Source organism: Leuresthes tenuis, unplaced genomic scaffold (genome assembly GCF_036924035.1).
Source record: "Leuresthes tenuis unplaced genomic scaffold, fLeuTen1.0.hap1 SCAF_10, whole genome shotgun sequence".
NCBI lineage: Eukaryota > Metazoa > Chordata > Actinopteri > Atheriniformes > Atherinopsidae > Leuresthes > Leuresthes tenuis.
In genome coordinates, this window is record NW_027325364.1 from 7560383 (window position 1) to 7576189 (window position 15807).

Sequence of the window (15807 nt, forward strand, 5' to 3'; positions counted from 1 at the left end):
ACTTTACTTTTCCTTTACTTAGCAGAGGTTTAATGCAAGCTTTCCCACAGAATAGTATGGGGTTATTCTATTTCTATTCGTTTTTGTGATTTTTGTCATCTTGTTCATTAGTTGCATTAAACACTCAAAAAGAATGGTTGAAATCATCATCGGGGCAAAAAGCAGTAAAGTGATCCGGCACCAGTTCATCCGGAATATCAAAACCATTATAATTCCTCATTATGAAGTGGGTCTGAAAAGTGTTTCTCTGAGTCAACATCAGGAGCAACACTTATTTCTGATTTGGATTTTTATAAATTGAAATGTGGCCATTTTCTGATGGCTGCACCTACACAATCTAAGAATTCAACTTTGATAATGTGCGATGGAGTCTGTGTTAACGTGTTGAAAGTGTGAGCAAAAATGCATCCGAAAAAAATTATGCTCATTTACAGGCTTCTCATCTTATTTCGGGGGCTAACTAGACAGGTTTGATGATCAAAAATACCAACCGATGTCGTACTATAAATTGCTGCAGTATATCTCGTCACTGTTAGAGACGCAGGAGCATTCTCCTCTGCAGATGAACTTTGGACTTTACAATTTAAATGAAAAAAAAGATATATAAGCCAAGTGTTTTGGTTTTTTTTCTTTTTCCTCCCCAGGTGGTACCAGAGTGAATTTTCACCTACACACATTTAGCATTCATCACATGAATGGAAAAGTCTGTAATGGGACCGACTGGGTTTCGTGGATGCTTCAAGGAGTTTAGTTAATATTTTCACAGACAGCACAAAGTGAATCTGTCCTCAACACTTTTAAGACCTTTCCGACACACAGATTAATGACTTTAAAACACAAAACAAACATAAATGCAAAGATCATTTTCTAAACTGTAGTCATACATATTTTCTGCTGTGCTTCACTTTTGGCTGAACTGAACATTTGAGAGAAATAATACACAGAAGTATCTCTTTCAGAGGTGACAATTTGTTTTAATTTTGTGCCGTCAGTCTTGTGGCAGAAGAAAGTGTCGCCACACACAGTGAGCTGTGTGTCTGTTCACAGTCTGCTCAGTGGCGACTGACCCACAATGAGGCTCTTTCCATGGTGCATACACACATGTGAACAAGAGCACAGTAAGTTTTTATAGTTAGTGACAGCTGACGAATCCCCCCACCCTGACATTTAACCTATGGCTCTGCCTTCTGTACCCCCCAGCTAATTGACACGTCTCCTCTGATAAACTCTCCACTCACATACACTTTTACACATCTCTCAAACAATCATGCATACACAGAGGCCCCACCCCAAGATCACACATTGGACATAAATATAGCCTGTGCAATATGATATTCCAGAGGATCAAGAATAAAACTCGCAATATACAGAATATTCCCTTTAACTGTGATTTGTGCTGTCACTAATTTCTAAATATGACCATTGATGAAAGAGTGTATCCAGAAATTAAGATAAAATAATAGCTAGTAGGTGAAAAGCAAACAGAATACATTAGATGATGAGGAGCAGCACCAGTCCAGCATTTGTTACCCACTGGGTTTTGCATTAGATAGAGGAGAGAGAAAGAGGCCTTCACTTCCCAGGCTGCCGGTGGAAAAGTACACTCGACAATTCATTGCTTCCTTCTCACCAAATTAAAGGTCCCTTGTTTGAAAAAATAAATAAATAAATGGGGGAAGGGGTGGAAGTTGAGGTTGTGGGGATTCAAGGGGGATGAAGCAACAAAGAGGAGCTTTTGTTACAAAGAAAAACAGTCCCTGATCACCCCAAAACTGCACAGCTCATGTATGTAAGACCATCTGTACACTACACAACCTGTGAAATATGCTTTTTATGAGATTCTTTTTAGCTTTTTAACAAATAACAAAAAAAAAAAAAAATGGGTAACCAAAGTAACACGATAAACAAGATAAAATAAAGACAAATGCAGGGAAGAGCAAAAAAACAGTGTTTTGCTTCTCTGTCAGTCAGAATTAAGAGTCCTTCTGTAAAAAAACAAGCAGAACATCTGTTTTCCTGACACGGTGGTTGACTTGGCTTATTTTACTAACAACTTGTCCTGCTAGCCCATTTTAAATGTTCCAAAACTATTTCAAAGCAGATAGGCCAAATCACCGGTGAGCTTGAAGCTTATACGTTTTTTCTGTCCCACAAAAATATTTCTTTTCAACTGTTCTCCTTCAAATTTCATTAGACCTTGTTAAATTGGCAATTCTTAATTTTTAGAAACAGAATAATAAATGCACTGTTTGGCTTTTTATAATATTTGTATAATTTTACCCTATATTAAATCAATCTTGTAAGGTGATGTCGCAGCATGTCAAAATACTGATAAATACTAAATTGATTAACCAATAGATACATAATTACTGTCTGAAATCCACTCTTACATTTCCTGTAAAGGGTGCACACATGCATTCACAATAACAAATAAGGTTACACAAAGTGCAATGAGCAACCGGATGGAGTACTTATCATGGTCAAAAACCACTGTGGTATTGTGCACATGTATCACCCTCAGTGGGCAATATTTTGGGAACATAAAGGACATAATGGAAAGGGGAAGACCACTAATTAATTACTTTAATTAATTACTGCCAATGTTGATACTTCATCAGCATCAACATTGGCAGTCATTTGTCATGTTTGATGCCAGGTGCATGTGTGATGGTTGTTTTTTTCTGCACATTAATGCATTAAGACTGCATGCAACATGTGTGTGTATTTCCTGTTTAGACCTGTTTAATCGTGGAAGTTTGATTCAGGATGTAAAAACATCTCTCTTTTTTCACATAAAACAACAAGGGCATTTTATTATTCAAAATTACGAGGGCCACGCTCTGTGTAGCTGGAATGATCCATGAAACTGAACTAGCTGCAACCATATAATATATTAGAATAATGGTAATATTCCATAACAGAGCTGGCATGGCCCTAATGTGAAAAGCAGCAGGGGGTGTAAAGGCCGGTTGCACTAAGCTGGAAGCTGCACTTCCTACACGGGCCTCCCAGAGGAAGAGCATTCATTCCTTCTGGAAGGTTCCCCCAGGAGTGAGAGCCTGAATGGACACTACCGCAAAAACACTGCCTCCTTACCACATGTTACATGACCTGAGGGGAACACACATATACACATCTGGGTTTTGAGCTCTGAAAGACTGTCTGGTTTGTTGATGGTTATCGTAGCCAGAATAGTTCCTGCCTCTCCCTTTTCTTCCTCTCTATCCCTCCCCCTCTGAATCTATTTCCTTTTCTCTCCCTCCCTCTCTGTCTCCCACTCCCTTTTAACCATAATTTACAGAAGTTATCAACACGCCTTTGATAAATTAGATTGCTTCGATGAAACTCCCTCTTGCGTCATACTGGCTTTATAAACACTTGATGCATTTTTCCCCAGAGAAGCTGCCGTTATTTCAATTCAGATATTCCGTCTTTGTTGTTATGGTAAACTAGAAAAACTCGATATTCTTGATGAAGCAATGGTTTGCTGCATCCAATCTTTGAAGACTGAACATATTGGGCGATGTGTGAACAGATCTACAACAAACTGAGCGAGTTAATGTAAATATGTTGTTAAAAAACATTTCCTGTGTCTCAAACAATTATTCATTTATACTTCATTGTCATATACTTGGTGAAAGTCTTTTGAGCTCAATACTTTGTGTAAACTTGGGAATTTTCAAGTTGAAAGCCACAGTGCATCTAATTTAAAAAAACAAAAATATAGAAGACAAACCTTCTAAACATGGATAAGTGACAACATTGAAATGGACCCGCAGCTTTAGCGTATAACAACATTTCAGTGCTTGTGGAACCTTTAGCTACAGAAGCATCCTATGAGTCTGCTGACAAGCTTGCAAATAAACAATAAAAGCTGCAATTAGCAGGACAAAGAAAATAAGAAAAAAAAAGAAAATTAGAGCACTCCCCCAAATGTATATTCAATCTCTGTATAAAGATAACCGCTGACACAAGGTCAAAAGTCAATGGGTCAGTGGAATTTCACAGTGGTTAAGTTAAAAATTACAAGCTGTTCTGGCGACCCTTTTAAAGAAACGAGACGGGAATGCAAACGTTTTGATAGTAGAGGTATCGTAGAAAAATATCTAACTTTGCCAGACTGAATTTGACACAAAGTCAGGCAGATATTTGACTCTGCCACTAAAATAATGGAACAAACCACGTCATTGTCGAGACGTTATAGACCCACACCATTGTACATGTAACCCAGATCATTGCTCATGTTTTGATTTCTCACCTTTTAAAAAATATATATTTTTCGATGTATTACACTCCCTGTTGTCAGCACATGTCCACTTTTCATGAACATAGCAGTTTTAAGGCCCCCGTTCAAATGTGTGTGTAATTGACTTGGTTCTCTGCATCCTATAAGCATACACTGAAACATAAGCTTAAAAAATTATTACGCTTGAAAAGGTGTGCGGATATGTAATGTTGAAAGCATGTGTTTCCCAACGAAAGTTACAAAAATCAGTAGTGTATAGATGTCTTGGTCTCTGCAGTATCTCAGCACAAAAATGCAACTGGACCATTAAGATATGATTTTCCCATAGACTTCAAGACATTCTCCAATAACTTATCATGTCCATCTAAGATAAATGTGCAAGGAATGGCCTACACCAACACAAGGTCACTGACAGGACTTAGCGGCTGTTGTAAGGCTTTAAACTCCTGAACTTTCCGTTACAGGGTGCATATGCATTAGTCCACCCTGGTACCCGACCAGTCAACAAATATTTGGAAAGCCACCGTCATCTTTATCTGTAATCACTGTGAGCATTAGCCTCTAGCCAAGAATAGCCGATCAGATAATACTGCTGCAGAGACATTAGTGGAACATTACACACACATTAAACAGCCAAGCGTCTCATCAGTGCTCCGTCAACACAACCAGAGCCAAAAAATAGTTCACGAGATGGCGTGATAGCCACGTGGTGGGGATTTTGTTGGCATCCGTGAGCTTTGGAGTTACAGTACAAGAGCAAATGTTGCCACTTAAAAATGCTGTTGACAAGTGGCAAGTTCAGAGATTAAAACCTGTCAGGAGGTCAGAATGATGATGGAACGACCTTTGTATCCAGTACAGTTTGTAAAGCACAGCAGAGTTCGCCGTTCTTCCGCAGTCTCTGCTTTGTCATAAACCCTGAGCTCCTATCCTTCATTTCTTTTTACCTCTATGAGCTGATTAGTTTGTTTCTGGATCACACTTGATGAAGACAAGGATTTAAAGAACAAGGCAGTGATGACTCAGACATAGCGAGATCACATTTGAGGAATTGTTGGGTGTTAAGGAACTCAGAATGGTGTCCACTTGGATTTAGAAGAACTTTTAATGAGCACTTGTATATGGATAACTTGAGGCACATCCACATTCCAGGAAGTCACAGCTGATGAAAACTTGGATATAAGGTGGTTGACAAACATTTGGATCTGTGGAGCTCCCACTTAACACCCAGCTGGACTTGGGGATAAAACACACATGACGAGTTGGCATGAGGAAAGCAGGCAGCTCTATTTTAAGAACACACATTTGACATGTTTGACTTGGGGGACACGTGTCTGAAAACCAGCTGTAATTTAGTGAACACACCACACCAATTTAAATGCTATGTAACCCCCTGATTAGGCAAAAATACTAACTCTTGTGGCTCTCCAACATGCAACTAAATCTAAAAACATAGAACAGGATATCTTACTTTGTCCCTCCAAGTATTGATATTTCAAGTCACACAGTGAAGACGTTTTTTACAACTGAGATAAACATCTCAATAAAATGTACGTGACTGATCACAGTTACAAGCAGTGTGCAATGTCGCTGAGACACTGTCAACCCAAAGAAAGGAAACCTAAGTGTTTGATAGACGATACACTGCAGTTTCTCTGTGTTTATATACACCAACACACTTGTGTGTGTGAAAAGTCCCATCATCCTTTCTATCTTCAATAGCCTGTGAAGTTAACATAAACCCCTTTTATCTAAATAGGTGAAATATTATTATTTTTCTTTAAATAAGTGTGCGTTCTTTATGCAGGGCTTTTCTGAAGCCGCAGGAGGAGCACACCGATCACACTTTGCATATCAGTTTGTTTAATGTTTTTTAAATAATTTCTATATCATTTTGCAAAAACTTCTTACATAAATAAATGTCAGAAACTGTTCCGATTAACATATTGGGAGTGATTTCCAACTACGGATATGAATCAGGCTTTAGGTAGGGCGATCACCGTTACTGTACTGGTCCACAGTGATGAAAAAGCTCATAAAGTTGTGTCTTTTTATAACCTGTGCCTCCAAAACCATTTATGTTCATATATGTACATACGCAGCCTGTAAGCTCGAGCCCGCTTCATCTTCTGTTATGTCCACACCCACTTTTACAGACTTAAAACACCATTAAACATTTACTCACTCACTTCCATTTCAGGCACCCATCCAACATTTAGGCTTAGTTTCATCAGCCACATATTTTACTTTCCATCTGCAAGGACACTTAACCTCTGAAATTCTGTGTGTATACACGAGTGAGTGTGTGTGGATTTTCTATCTGTGTTTTTATTCATGGGGGGTGAGCTGTGAATAAATAAACCTCTATCTGTCACACCCATCAACAAGCACACTCACATCATGGGTCAGAAACTGGACACAGCCCCAGAGGATCCTGTTCGGGATGAGGAAACCTGCCTGCTGAGTGCTATGCGTGAGTGTGCAGATGCTGGATGTGAACAGCAGCCGCAGTGTGTGACAGTAAGCTGATAGCTCTGTTCACTATTACTGTAATCTGACAGACAGACTGACACAGCAGGCCTGTGTAATTCAGCCATGTTAATACAAGTCTCCTCTGGCTTCTGGATCTCAGCGGGTCACTAGAAGTTTCATTATCTGTGCAGCTTCACTCAGCTGCTGACAGCACAACTCGGAGGAGAGAGGGCTGGAGTGTATTGGTATGTTTGCAGATTTATATGCACACATTACAAGATGGAGGTTGTGACTGTACGTTACAGAGTCAGAAAAAAGAATGAACTTCCTGAGAACGAGCACAAGCTGCCTGTGGGCAAACTGTAATTCTCATTTTATCTTTTACCTTATAATTTGTGACCATTTCCAAGTCATATTTGTGTAATTATTACTCTGATTTAGTGGTAAGACATTCTAGACAGGATGGAGCAAACTCTGGTATCATTGAGGGAATCCAGTGTCCCTTTTTAATGGCAGAAACACATTAAAATGTTTTAAAACTTTAGCTGTTTACAACTAAGAATGCAAGGATTCAGTTTTCTCTCACGTCATACAAATTCTGATAATCTGATACCTCAGTGCAGTTTATCAACCAATAGCAAGTGTTGATTAAAGTAACAGCGTTCTTTTTTCTAAACCTCTTTACATCACAAGACACACATCATTGGGAATCTCTTTATAGAATTCACTGAATATAGATAGCACTGGTGTCAGTGACTATTTAGTGGAATTAATCTGTTCATCACTGCAGTATTTGCAAAAGTCTGCAGTTAAAATTGAACCAATCAAAAAGCCGCTGTTCCACCAGCATTGATTGGTTTATTGTGAGATGGTGATATATCACTGTTGTTTTGTGTAGGACAATGTCCTTGTGATATGTAGTGAAATGTATAAGCCTAAATCATATATCTAACTCCAAACACTAACCATTAGCAAAGCAGAAAATGAAAGTGAGGGATGGGTCTCAAATTGGCCTATCCAGCATTGGATATGGCGGAATAACGCCTCCAATCACTCCTCGTTTCTCCTATTAAATGCTTAAAGGCAAATAAATGGTGTTAAATGTGTACATTGTAATCTAGCAAGAAGTAATAATCTACATTGTGATGGTTACAGGTAGTCATCTAGCAACAGCGTCATCATAAACTGAGACATAAACTGCCTTTGCTGTAGGGAAGTGAGTAAAGAAAACATGGTAATTGTACAGTTTTCAACCCATGTTGGAAAATTCCAACATTTTGCACTGTGAAACGATGAAGCTAATAAACAATCTGTCATGAGATCAGGTTGCATTAATGACTTTACAAAAAAACTGCTCATCTCTAAGGCCGACTTATCTGCTTCCCTTTATCTGTGTTTTCTGTCAGATGGCTACATCAAGACAATAATGGACAACAGCTTTTATCTGGATCCACCACTTAATGGATAAAGCTTAAGCTCATGCTAATGCATGAAGGATATTACAAATGGGTAATGGCGAGCAGCTAGTGGTAATTGCCAATATAATTGAGATGCAACACTGAAATGCCTGAATGACTTCCAAATAAGCAACAAAGATCGCAGATGACTGTGGGAATAATGCTTGATAATGGTACGTACGAGGTGCAGTATTTCTGGGCCTGAATAATGGTGGATAAAGCCCAAAGGTGTTGGCTAATATCTGTTAGCATAAATCTACTATTGCGGTTGGGGGGGTACATAATTCGACCATAATTCGACCATTGACCACAAACTGACTCTGGCCTTGATGAGTCATCTAAAGACTCAAAGACAAGAATGAGGGAAGAGACCTACATAATTGTTAGGTCAGAGTTCAAATTAACCTCACAGTAAGAAATGGAGAGGAGAAACAGAAATGACGTTTTTCCTAACTGTCTTTATGCATTTGTGTTAATGTTGTGCCTGTAGAGATTTTATGTAAACCTGTACTTTCCTGACTGTATATGTGTGCCCGCATCTGGTTGCATGTGTGCATCTGTGCTCTGGATCATGCCTCTGATCCCAGGTGGGCTGCAGGGGAGGAGCAGAACAACAAAAAGAGATGCAGTGCCAGGAAAGAAGAGAAGGGAGAGTGTCTTCCTTCTCTCCCTTTCATCTCTCTTTTATCCCTCTTTTACAAGAAGAGGAAAGAGAAGGAGTGCGCTCCACTATTCTCCTCCTGTGTTCTGCTCTTAGACACCTTTTGATGCCTTTCAAGTCAACCAAATCTGCTTTCTGGCTGCCATGTACTGTAATAGAAAGACTTGTGTGTGTGGGATTTGGCGTGGCGCCTAATTACTTTTAAGTCATAGACAGGTAGGCGGAAAGTGTAGGTGAGTGTGTTTTTGTGTAAGAAATATCAGCTTTGAACTGATTCGTTCTCTGTTACCTTGTTTCTTGATTTTATGAGAGCTGTGAGCTGGCCAGTCTACCCACAGGCTTTTTTGGCATTTTGCCACAATCGGAGAAAAAAATACATCAATGTAGAAGCTGGGTCAAATTTAAACAATGCACAGAGAACCACATCAACTCAGTGACATCATATATAGTCAGCTAATCTAAGCTTTTTGAAGACTACAGTGTGATCAACAGTAAATATGAAGGAGCTCAGTCCTGCTGAGTCAAGCCTTTGAACTGGGAAGCATCCTTTGTGCCGAAGTGAATTGAAGCAACATAAGTAAAATTTAGCATTAAAGCACACTTTCGCGACCAGTCACATTCCTATAAGAAAGTGCTGTACAGACAACTGCTGTTTCTTATTTTCTCTGTCAAGAGCAGGAGGAAGAATAGTGGCTAAAGGACAAGTCTGGACAAGGTGTTCCAGAATCATTTTCCCTGTGCCCTCTCTCCTTCCTCTTCTTTTAAGTGCAAACCACAGAGGTTTCCATGACAAACAATGCTAATTAGGGATAATTTTCCTCTTGCTTTTGTCAGTCTTTTGTGGTAGAAGTGACATCTGTTTGTGTGTGTGTGAAAAACAGAGCCACAGAGGACTGTTGAGTCTGTTTTGATATCAAATTTAGGATGATCACAGACAAAACACAAAGCCTGAAAAAATTCATATCAAATGACATCTATGGTAACTTTTTTTCTTTTACAGAGTTAGTCTGTGTACTGAGCTTTATGTAGCGATGGATATAATATATAAGTCTTAAGGATGTTTCGCAGTCAGCTGCAGATTGGGAGCTATATTGGGTGCATTGCGTGTAATGCCAATCGATGGCTAGCTCTGATCTAACTGGGCTCTGCACACAGCAATGTTGACTCCAGTATAACAGAGGAAACAAAAAGAAAATCAGACTTTGGAATTGACGTTGTCCCATTTATCTTCACTGATCTATTTCTGATGATGACCTGCCTGATGAAGTCAAAATCAATTAATGTCTTTGTCCTATCTCTGTGGTTACTACAGTTGTCATGGTAACAAAACACAGCTTGTTTAAACGTGTTTTATACACCGCAACACACCACAACATCATGTTACAACCACTAAACCCTGGTTCTTGAGCGGGACTTTTGTGTTTATGATGGCCATCATAATTCAGAATGGGGTGGGGACGGACTGAATTTAAACACTGGACCTGTAAAACCCCACATCTGTCGTTTCTTTTTATTTACTTGTACCAATGGCTAACAAAATGAATGAATTCAATGTAATGATATATACAGACAGCAGATTTCCTAACCAAAATCCCTGTCAAACTGTTCTTGGAGACCATTCCAAACCCATAAAAAGCCTGTTAAGTTTATAAATATATGAGCAGCACCTAAACAACCAATGTGTGGGTTCAATTGTGTTTTGTTCAACAGATTGATTAAAAGGACCAGCTACTTGAATTTATTGTTATTTTTGGTTATGAATCACTAAGAATTTTGGTAGTGGCGGCAGGAAAAACTCAAGTTACATGAGTAATTCTGAGTGATGGAACAAAACAAAACTGTTCACGGTGACTAACAATCTCAGATTTATTTAGACTTTATTTTTGGTCATTCATCTTAAACAAGGTAAAAATCATAAAATAAATTAAAAGAAGCAAACAGTGCAGCAAATAAAGCGCATTTGGCACAAAGGCTTGTTACAACCCATGCATCAGTAAAGGGTATAGAGATCAGAGCACTTATACTGGCACTGACACGCTCGCTGGTGTGCTGTCTGTAGACGTATATGTATATGTGTGCGTATCTAATGATCCCTATGTCGCCTTCTCAGTGTCTCCCACACCTCCCCTTCTCATTAGCGGTGACGCCTGACTGGATTAACCACATGAGTGCACACACATGCGCTCTAACACACAAAAACCCACCAGCCTTTAACGAACGTAGACCCCTTCAAAGAGAATCTATCCGCCTCGGTTTAGGAAAGACAAACTGTCATAAAACAAGGATTTGTCCCTTAATACAAACAAAGCCCCTTTCTGGCAGTGGTCTGGATGTGTGTGTGTGTTTGTATGTGTGTGTAAGACAAAGCCAATAAACAATATGCATGTGTGTGTGTGTGTGTGTGTGTGTGTGTGTGTGTGTGTGTGGGTGCGTGTACGTTTAGGTGATAGTATCACAGATTAAATAATTCTATAGGTAAAAACGCTGATGGAATAAAGTCAAACATAAAGAATAATGAGTCAAGAAGGAGGAAGAAAGACCAATATGGAGGTGGATTTGAAAAACAAATATGGCATAAGATATCTCCCGGGAAAAGAGAAGGCCAGACTGAAAGCAGGGTCACATGGTTGAAAACATAAGTGGGACAACGAAAGACAGCAGAGGATGAGTGTGGTCCAAGTCCCCACACTGAGAGACAGCGATGAATTGATAGTTATCTATCAGTGATGGACACACCCTGTTTCATATGGAAAAATAAATAACACTATGATATTTGAATAATGTCCATCACTGTTTCTATGGCGATAGAACAAAGAACGGGGAGACACAGGGATTAGCGGGCGGAGGTGATCCCATTGCAGGAAGAGCATAATGGGTTGTAAAGCACATCATATAATATATATCCCCATTAAAAATAGAATCACCTCATTTGTGGAAACCTATATACAAGGCATTTCGGTTTCTGAAGGTTTAGGTAGCGAAATGTAAAATTCCACACTATATTTATACACAAATTGCCTTTGGCCATAGAATAAGATGAAAATTTACTTATTTTCCCCCTCTAACTATCTCATATTAAATACTCTTCATGTTAATTGTTCCATGAGGGGTCAAATGAGGGGTTGGAAGAAGAACTTCTATGGCACACAGATGGGAGAGATGTCACTGACATAAAATAATTTACCACATACCTGAACTGTCATTCAGTTTATGAAACAGCTAAAAGTCTGGAAGTTTGGAAGTAATTTTAGTTTAGTCTTAGTTTAGGCTTTGGTCAGTATTTACTGACAAGCTGGGAGCGATGCTGTGGATATACTCGGGCGACATATTTTTATACAGGCGTGGAAATATGATGGGCTGAGCAGAGCCAAAAATGACAAAAAGAAGGATGACAGTATGGTTCAGAGAGGAAGAGCAGAAAGATGAGTAATAGGGGAATTTGTACGCCCACCTTTCTTGGCTTTCTTAGATGGCTGCTTCTTCTTGATGAACTTGGTCGACTCCTGTGGAACTTCCATCTCCTCCCCATCACCAGCAACTTCTGCTATCGGTTCAACACCACCTGAGCGAAAGGTCGAAGGAATTCATCAGAGTGCTCTAAGTATAATCCAACCACATAATAACTTTTTTTTTTACATTTCTAATTGATAAATCGTGTTTTAGTTCAACTTATTTATGCTCAAAGCTGCTCAGTGTGATGAGAGACGACCAGTTAGCAGCATCATTAAAGAGGGCAGGCATCAAAGAGGTGCCTTGAACATCTTGACAAAGAAAAACATTTTTCATTCACCAGTAAGTTTTTTAAACAGCTCGACGAGACAAATCTACCAGCTTGGATTGCAAAAGACAGAAAATCCTTTGTAGAGTTTGTGTTTACTGTGAAGTTGAAATTATACTTTCAGACAGATTTCAAGTTTAAGTGTTATCCTTTGAGCTGCAAAATCATTAGGCTGGTAACATAATGTGTTTTTAAGCAAGAAGCACCTCATGTACCTTTTGATTATGGGTACATCAAATACACGTCTTGTACGTTTTTATGTTACAAACAGATATTATGAAAGTTTTCCATGACTTTCTAAAGACTAATTCCAATGACTGTTCCCAACCTTTAGGGAAACAAACACAAATGAACCTCAGTTCATTGTTGTGTGTTATTATACCATTAAAGAACAAAATTTTTCATTATTATGATTTTCTTAATTCACTTAAAAGAAACAAAAGAAACAAACAGCAGCTTTGTGTTCACAAAGCCCCAACAACGCTTCAGATAACAAAGTGTGCTGTAGTGCACGTTATAGTATATGTTGTTTCTCTTTAGGGACTGTGATGATGTACACTATATGTTCATGGCGCTACAGTTTAAAATCCCAGCGAGCCAACTCCATTTTATCTTAAAAATGTCACTAATATCTGAGACAAAATGTCACTATTATCTTACTTTGGTAAATTAAACTAGAATCATCCAGCTAAGTTCAGGTAGCATCCTCTTCAGGTTCCATAATGTCTACTTCTCTGACTCCAGTCATTTTATTTCTGCAGGCCAGTAATATAACGGTAGCATATGAAAAAGAGAAGGTTCATAAAGCTCTACTGAGCTTAGACGGAAGTCCTGATCAGATAGAACTTCACTTTCTAAAAATTGCTGCTGATTTTATTGCTGAGCCTGTTGCTTCTATTTTCAGACTGATCTGCTTTTTAGGTGCCCACTACCTGGAAATCAGCTCTGTTTGTCCTACTCTTAAATGGCGTTAAAGAGCCTTCAGATTTAAATAACCACTGCCCTGTTTCTGTTTTTATCTGTATTGGCCAAGTGTTTGAATCCTTTATTAATGACCAGTTGAAGCAGTTAATGTAAAAAAATAATGTTTTTAGCCATTTTCAATCAGGTTTTAGATCAGGTCGGCTTATAAAAACTTCCCCCTCTTTACTTATTTTTAAAAGTGCTGTCTTATATAGTTTTATAACTGGAGATGAAAAATGGATTTAGCTTGTATTGCCCTGTCTTTACGTGCTGTGTCATATTTACTGTATTAACATTTGAAAAACTTTTAGGGGAAACTTTAATGTTGAAATGCTGTTCATGCTGTCTTCTTGGCTAAGATTCCCACAAAGGAGAGATCTTGTATCTCAATGAAACATCCTGCTAAACAAAGAAAATGAATGGATAAAATCAATAAATAAATTACTACACATGCACTTCTCCACCAGCCCAGACGTACCCAAACTTTTCATGACTGTTGCAAAACTGTCAACAGCATTGAACACTAATGTTGAACATGTGGTCTGCGCGTGTGTGTATGTGTGTGTGCACGTGTATGTGTGACAAAATCTCTACTAGAATTCCACGGATCAGTCTGGATTTAGGGAGCTGCTGAAGCCGATGAATTGAACGCCTTGTTTCTCTCTGTCCCACCTCTCTGTCTCCTCCTCACCCCCTTTCTTCATTCTTCTCTCCTCTCCTCCCCTTCCATTTTATCTTCTCCACCCTGTCTCTATCTGCTCATTCCACCCTCTTTCCTCCTCAACTTCTTGCCTCCTTTCAGTGTTTGTATACCCTTTGTCATCTTTTTCCTCTTTCTTTTCATGCCTCTCTCCTCATCCTTATTTTGTCCACTCCCTCTTTTCTGTCCTGCTTGCTCTCCTGCCTCATATGGCTCATCTCCTCTTTTTCCCATCCTTCTGCCTTCCTTTTATCTCTCTTGTCCCTAAATTTGCTCTGCTCCCAGAGGATTGTGTCCAGTTTTAGAGTACTTTCACTTAATGCCAACTGCACACATCGTGCCTTTGTGTTGTGTGTGTTTGCGCACGTACGAGACAGAGAGTGCATGTGTGTCTGCCATTAAGTCTACCTTAATGTGTCTGAGAATGTGTGTGTGTCTCCATCTCCCCTACTGCATCTACATTTGTGTGTGTGTGTGTTCAGATTACCCTGAGCCCTCTCTAATATTTATCCTGGCCTTTTTTAAAGCCAATCTTGTTCTCTTTGGTGAGACCACAGCCTGTGGCTTCACACACACACAGACATGCTCCATCACAGTTGTTTGAAATGGGATATGCCTCGCTCTTAATTGGGCAGGTGTTTTTCTAAGGCGAGTTGTTTTTTTAAACGCTGTCTTACAATGTCATGGTGTGTGTGAGTGTATGGTATAACCTCATTCTTACATCAACATCAGGTAAGGAAATAGCCCGCCTCTGGAGCAGCTAACCCTGAGACAAAAATCACATCACACACAGACTGTCTCTTACCACTAAGCTCGAACACATTCCTCCCTCTCCATCTCTCTCTGTAAATAGTAGGTGTTTTACTGCCTGGTCAGAGTTGTGGTGTGTTTTCGTGTTTCTCTTGGCATTGGTTAGGTCTATATTTGTCTCATTGGACAGGTTATCAGTTTTAGACAATCGTGAGGTTTAGCCTCAACCCTTTGCATCGCATCCCCCCTTCAAAGACACCGTAATCATAGGTAGCTGTGAGAGTGACAGTAATTGCAGCAATGCTAGTACTTAAAATATTTAAAAGAGAACATGAATCAGTTGTTACAGAAGACATACAGCCAAACAAGTATATGGACATATTAGTTATATCATACTTATAGTATTAGTTACAGTATGACTATATTAGTTACTATTATTATTATTATTTTTAGTGTTACTAATTAATTGAGATTAGCACAGTGTAACAGGTGACATGCATACCTTCTATAAAATAATTAAATAAAATCTAAACACTTCCCTGTTAGACCGTCTGGGGTATTTTGGGAGTGTGTTTTTTTTTTGTTTGTGTACTCCACACTTTGAAGAAAGTTCAAGTAATTTTGTGATAGTTTGGAACATTATGGACTCATCTGAGCCAGAGGGTGACAGTTTGGGGCCACTTTGGGACAGTTTTGGAGCAGCTCTGGACAGCCTAGTTAGGGGGTTAAGCTGCTTCCAACAGACAGTTCTGACTTGGTCTGCAGTGTGGGGACACCAGT

The 15807-nt window shown here is 39.1% G+C and overlaps 1 protein-coding gene across 1 annotated transcript in view; it reads right to left on the minus strand.

Moving 5' to 3' along the window:
- The window catches only part of bbs9 (Bardet-Biedl syndrome 9), a 148888-nt gene that overhangs the window by 38679 nt on the left and 94402 nt on the right, over window positions 1-15807 (minus strand). Inside the window, exon 21 of the mRNA XM_072393775.1 lies at window positions 12288-12398. Within this exon, the coding sequence (XP_072249876.1) occupies window positions 12288-12398 (111 nt within the window). The remainder of the gene's footprint in view (window positions 1-12287; window positions 12399-15807) is intronic.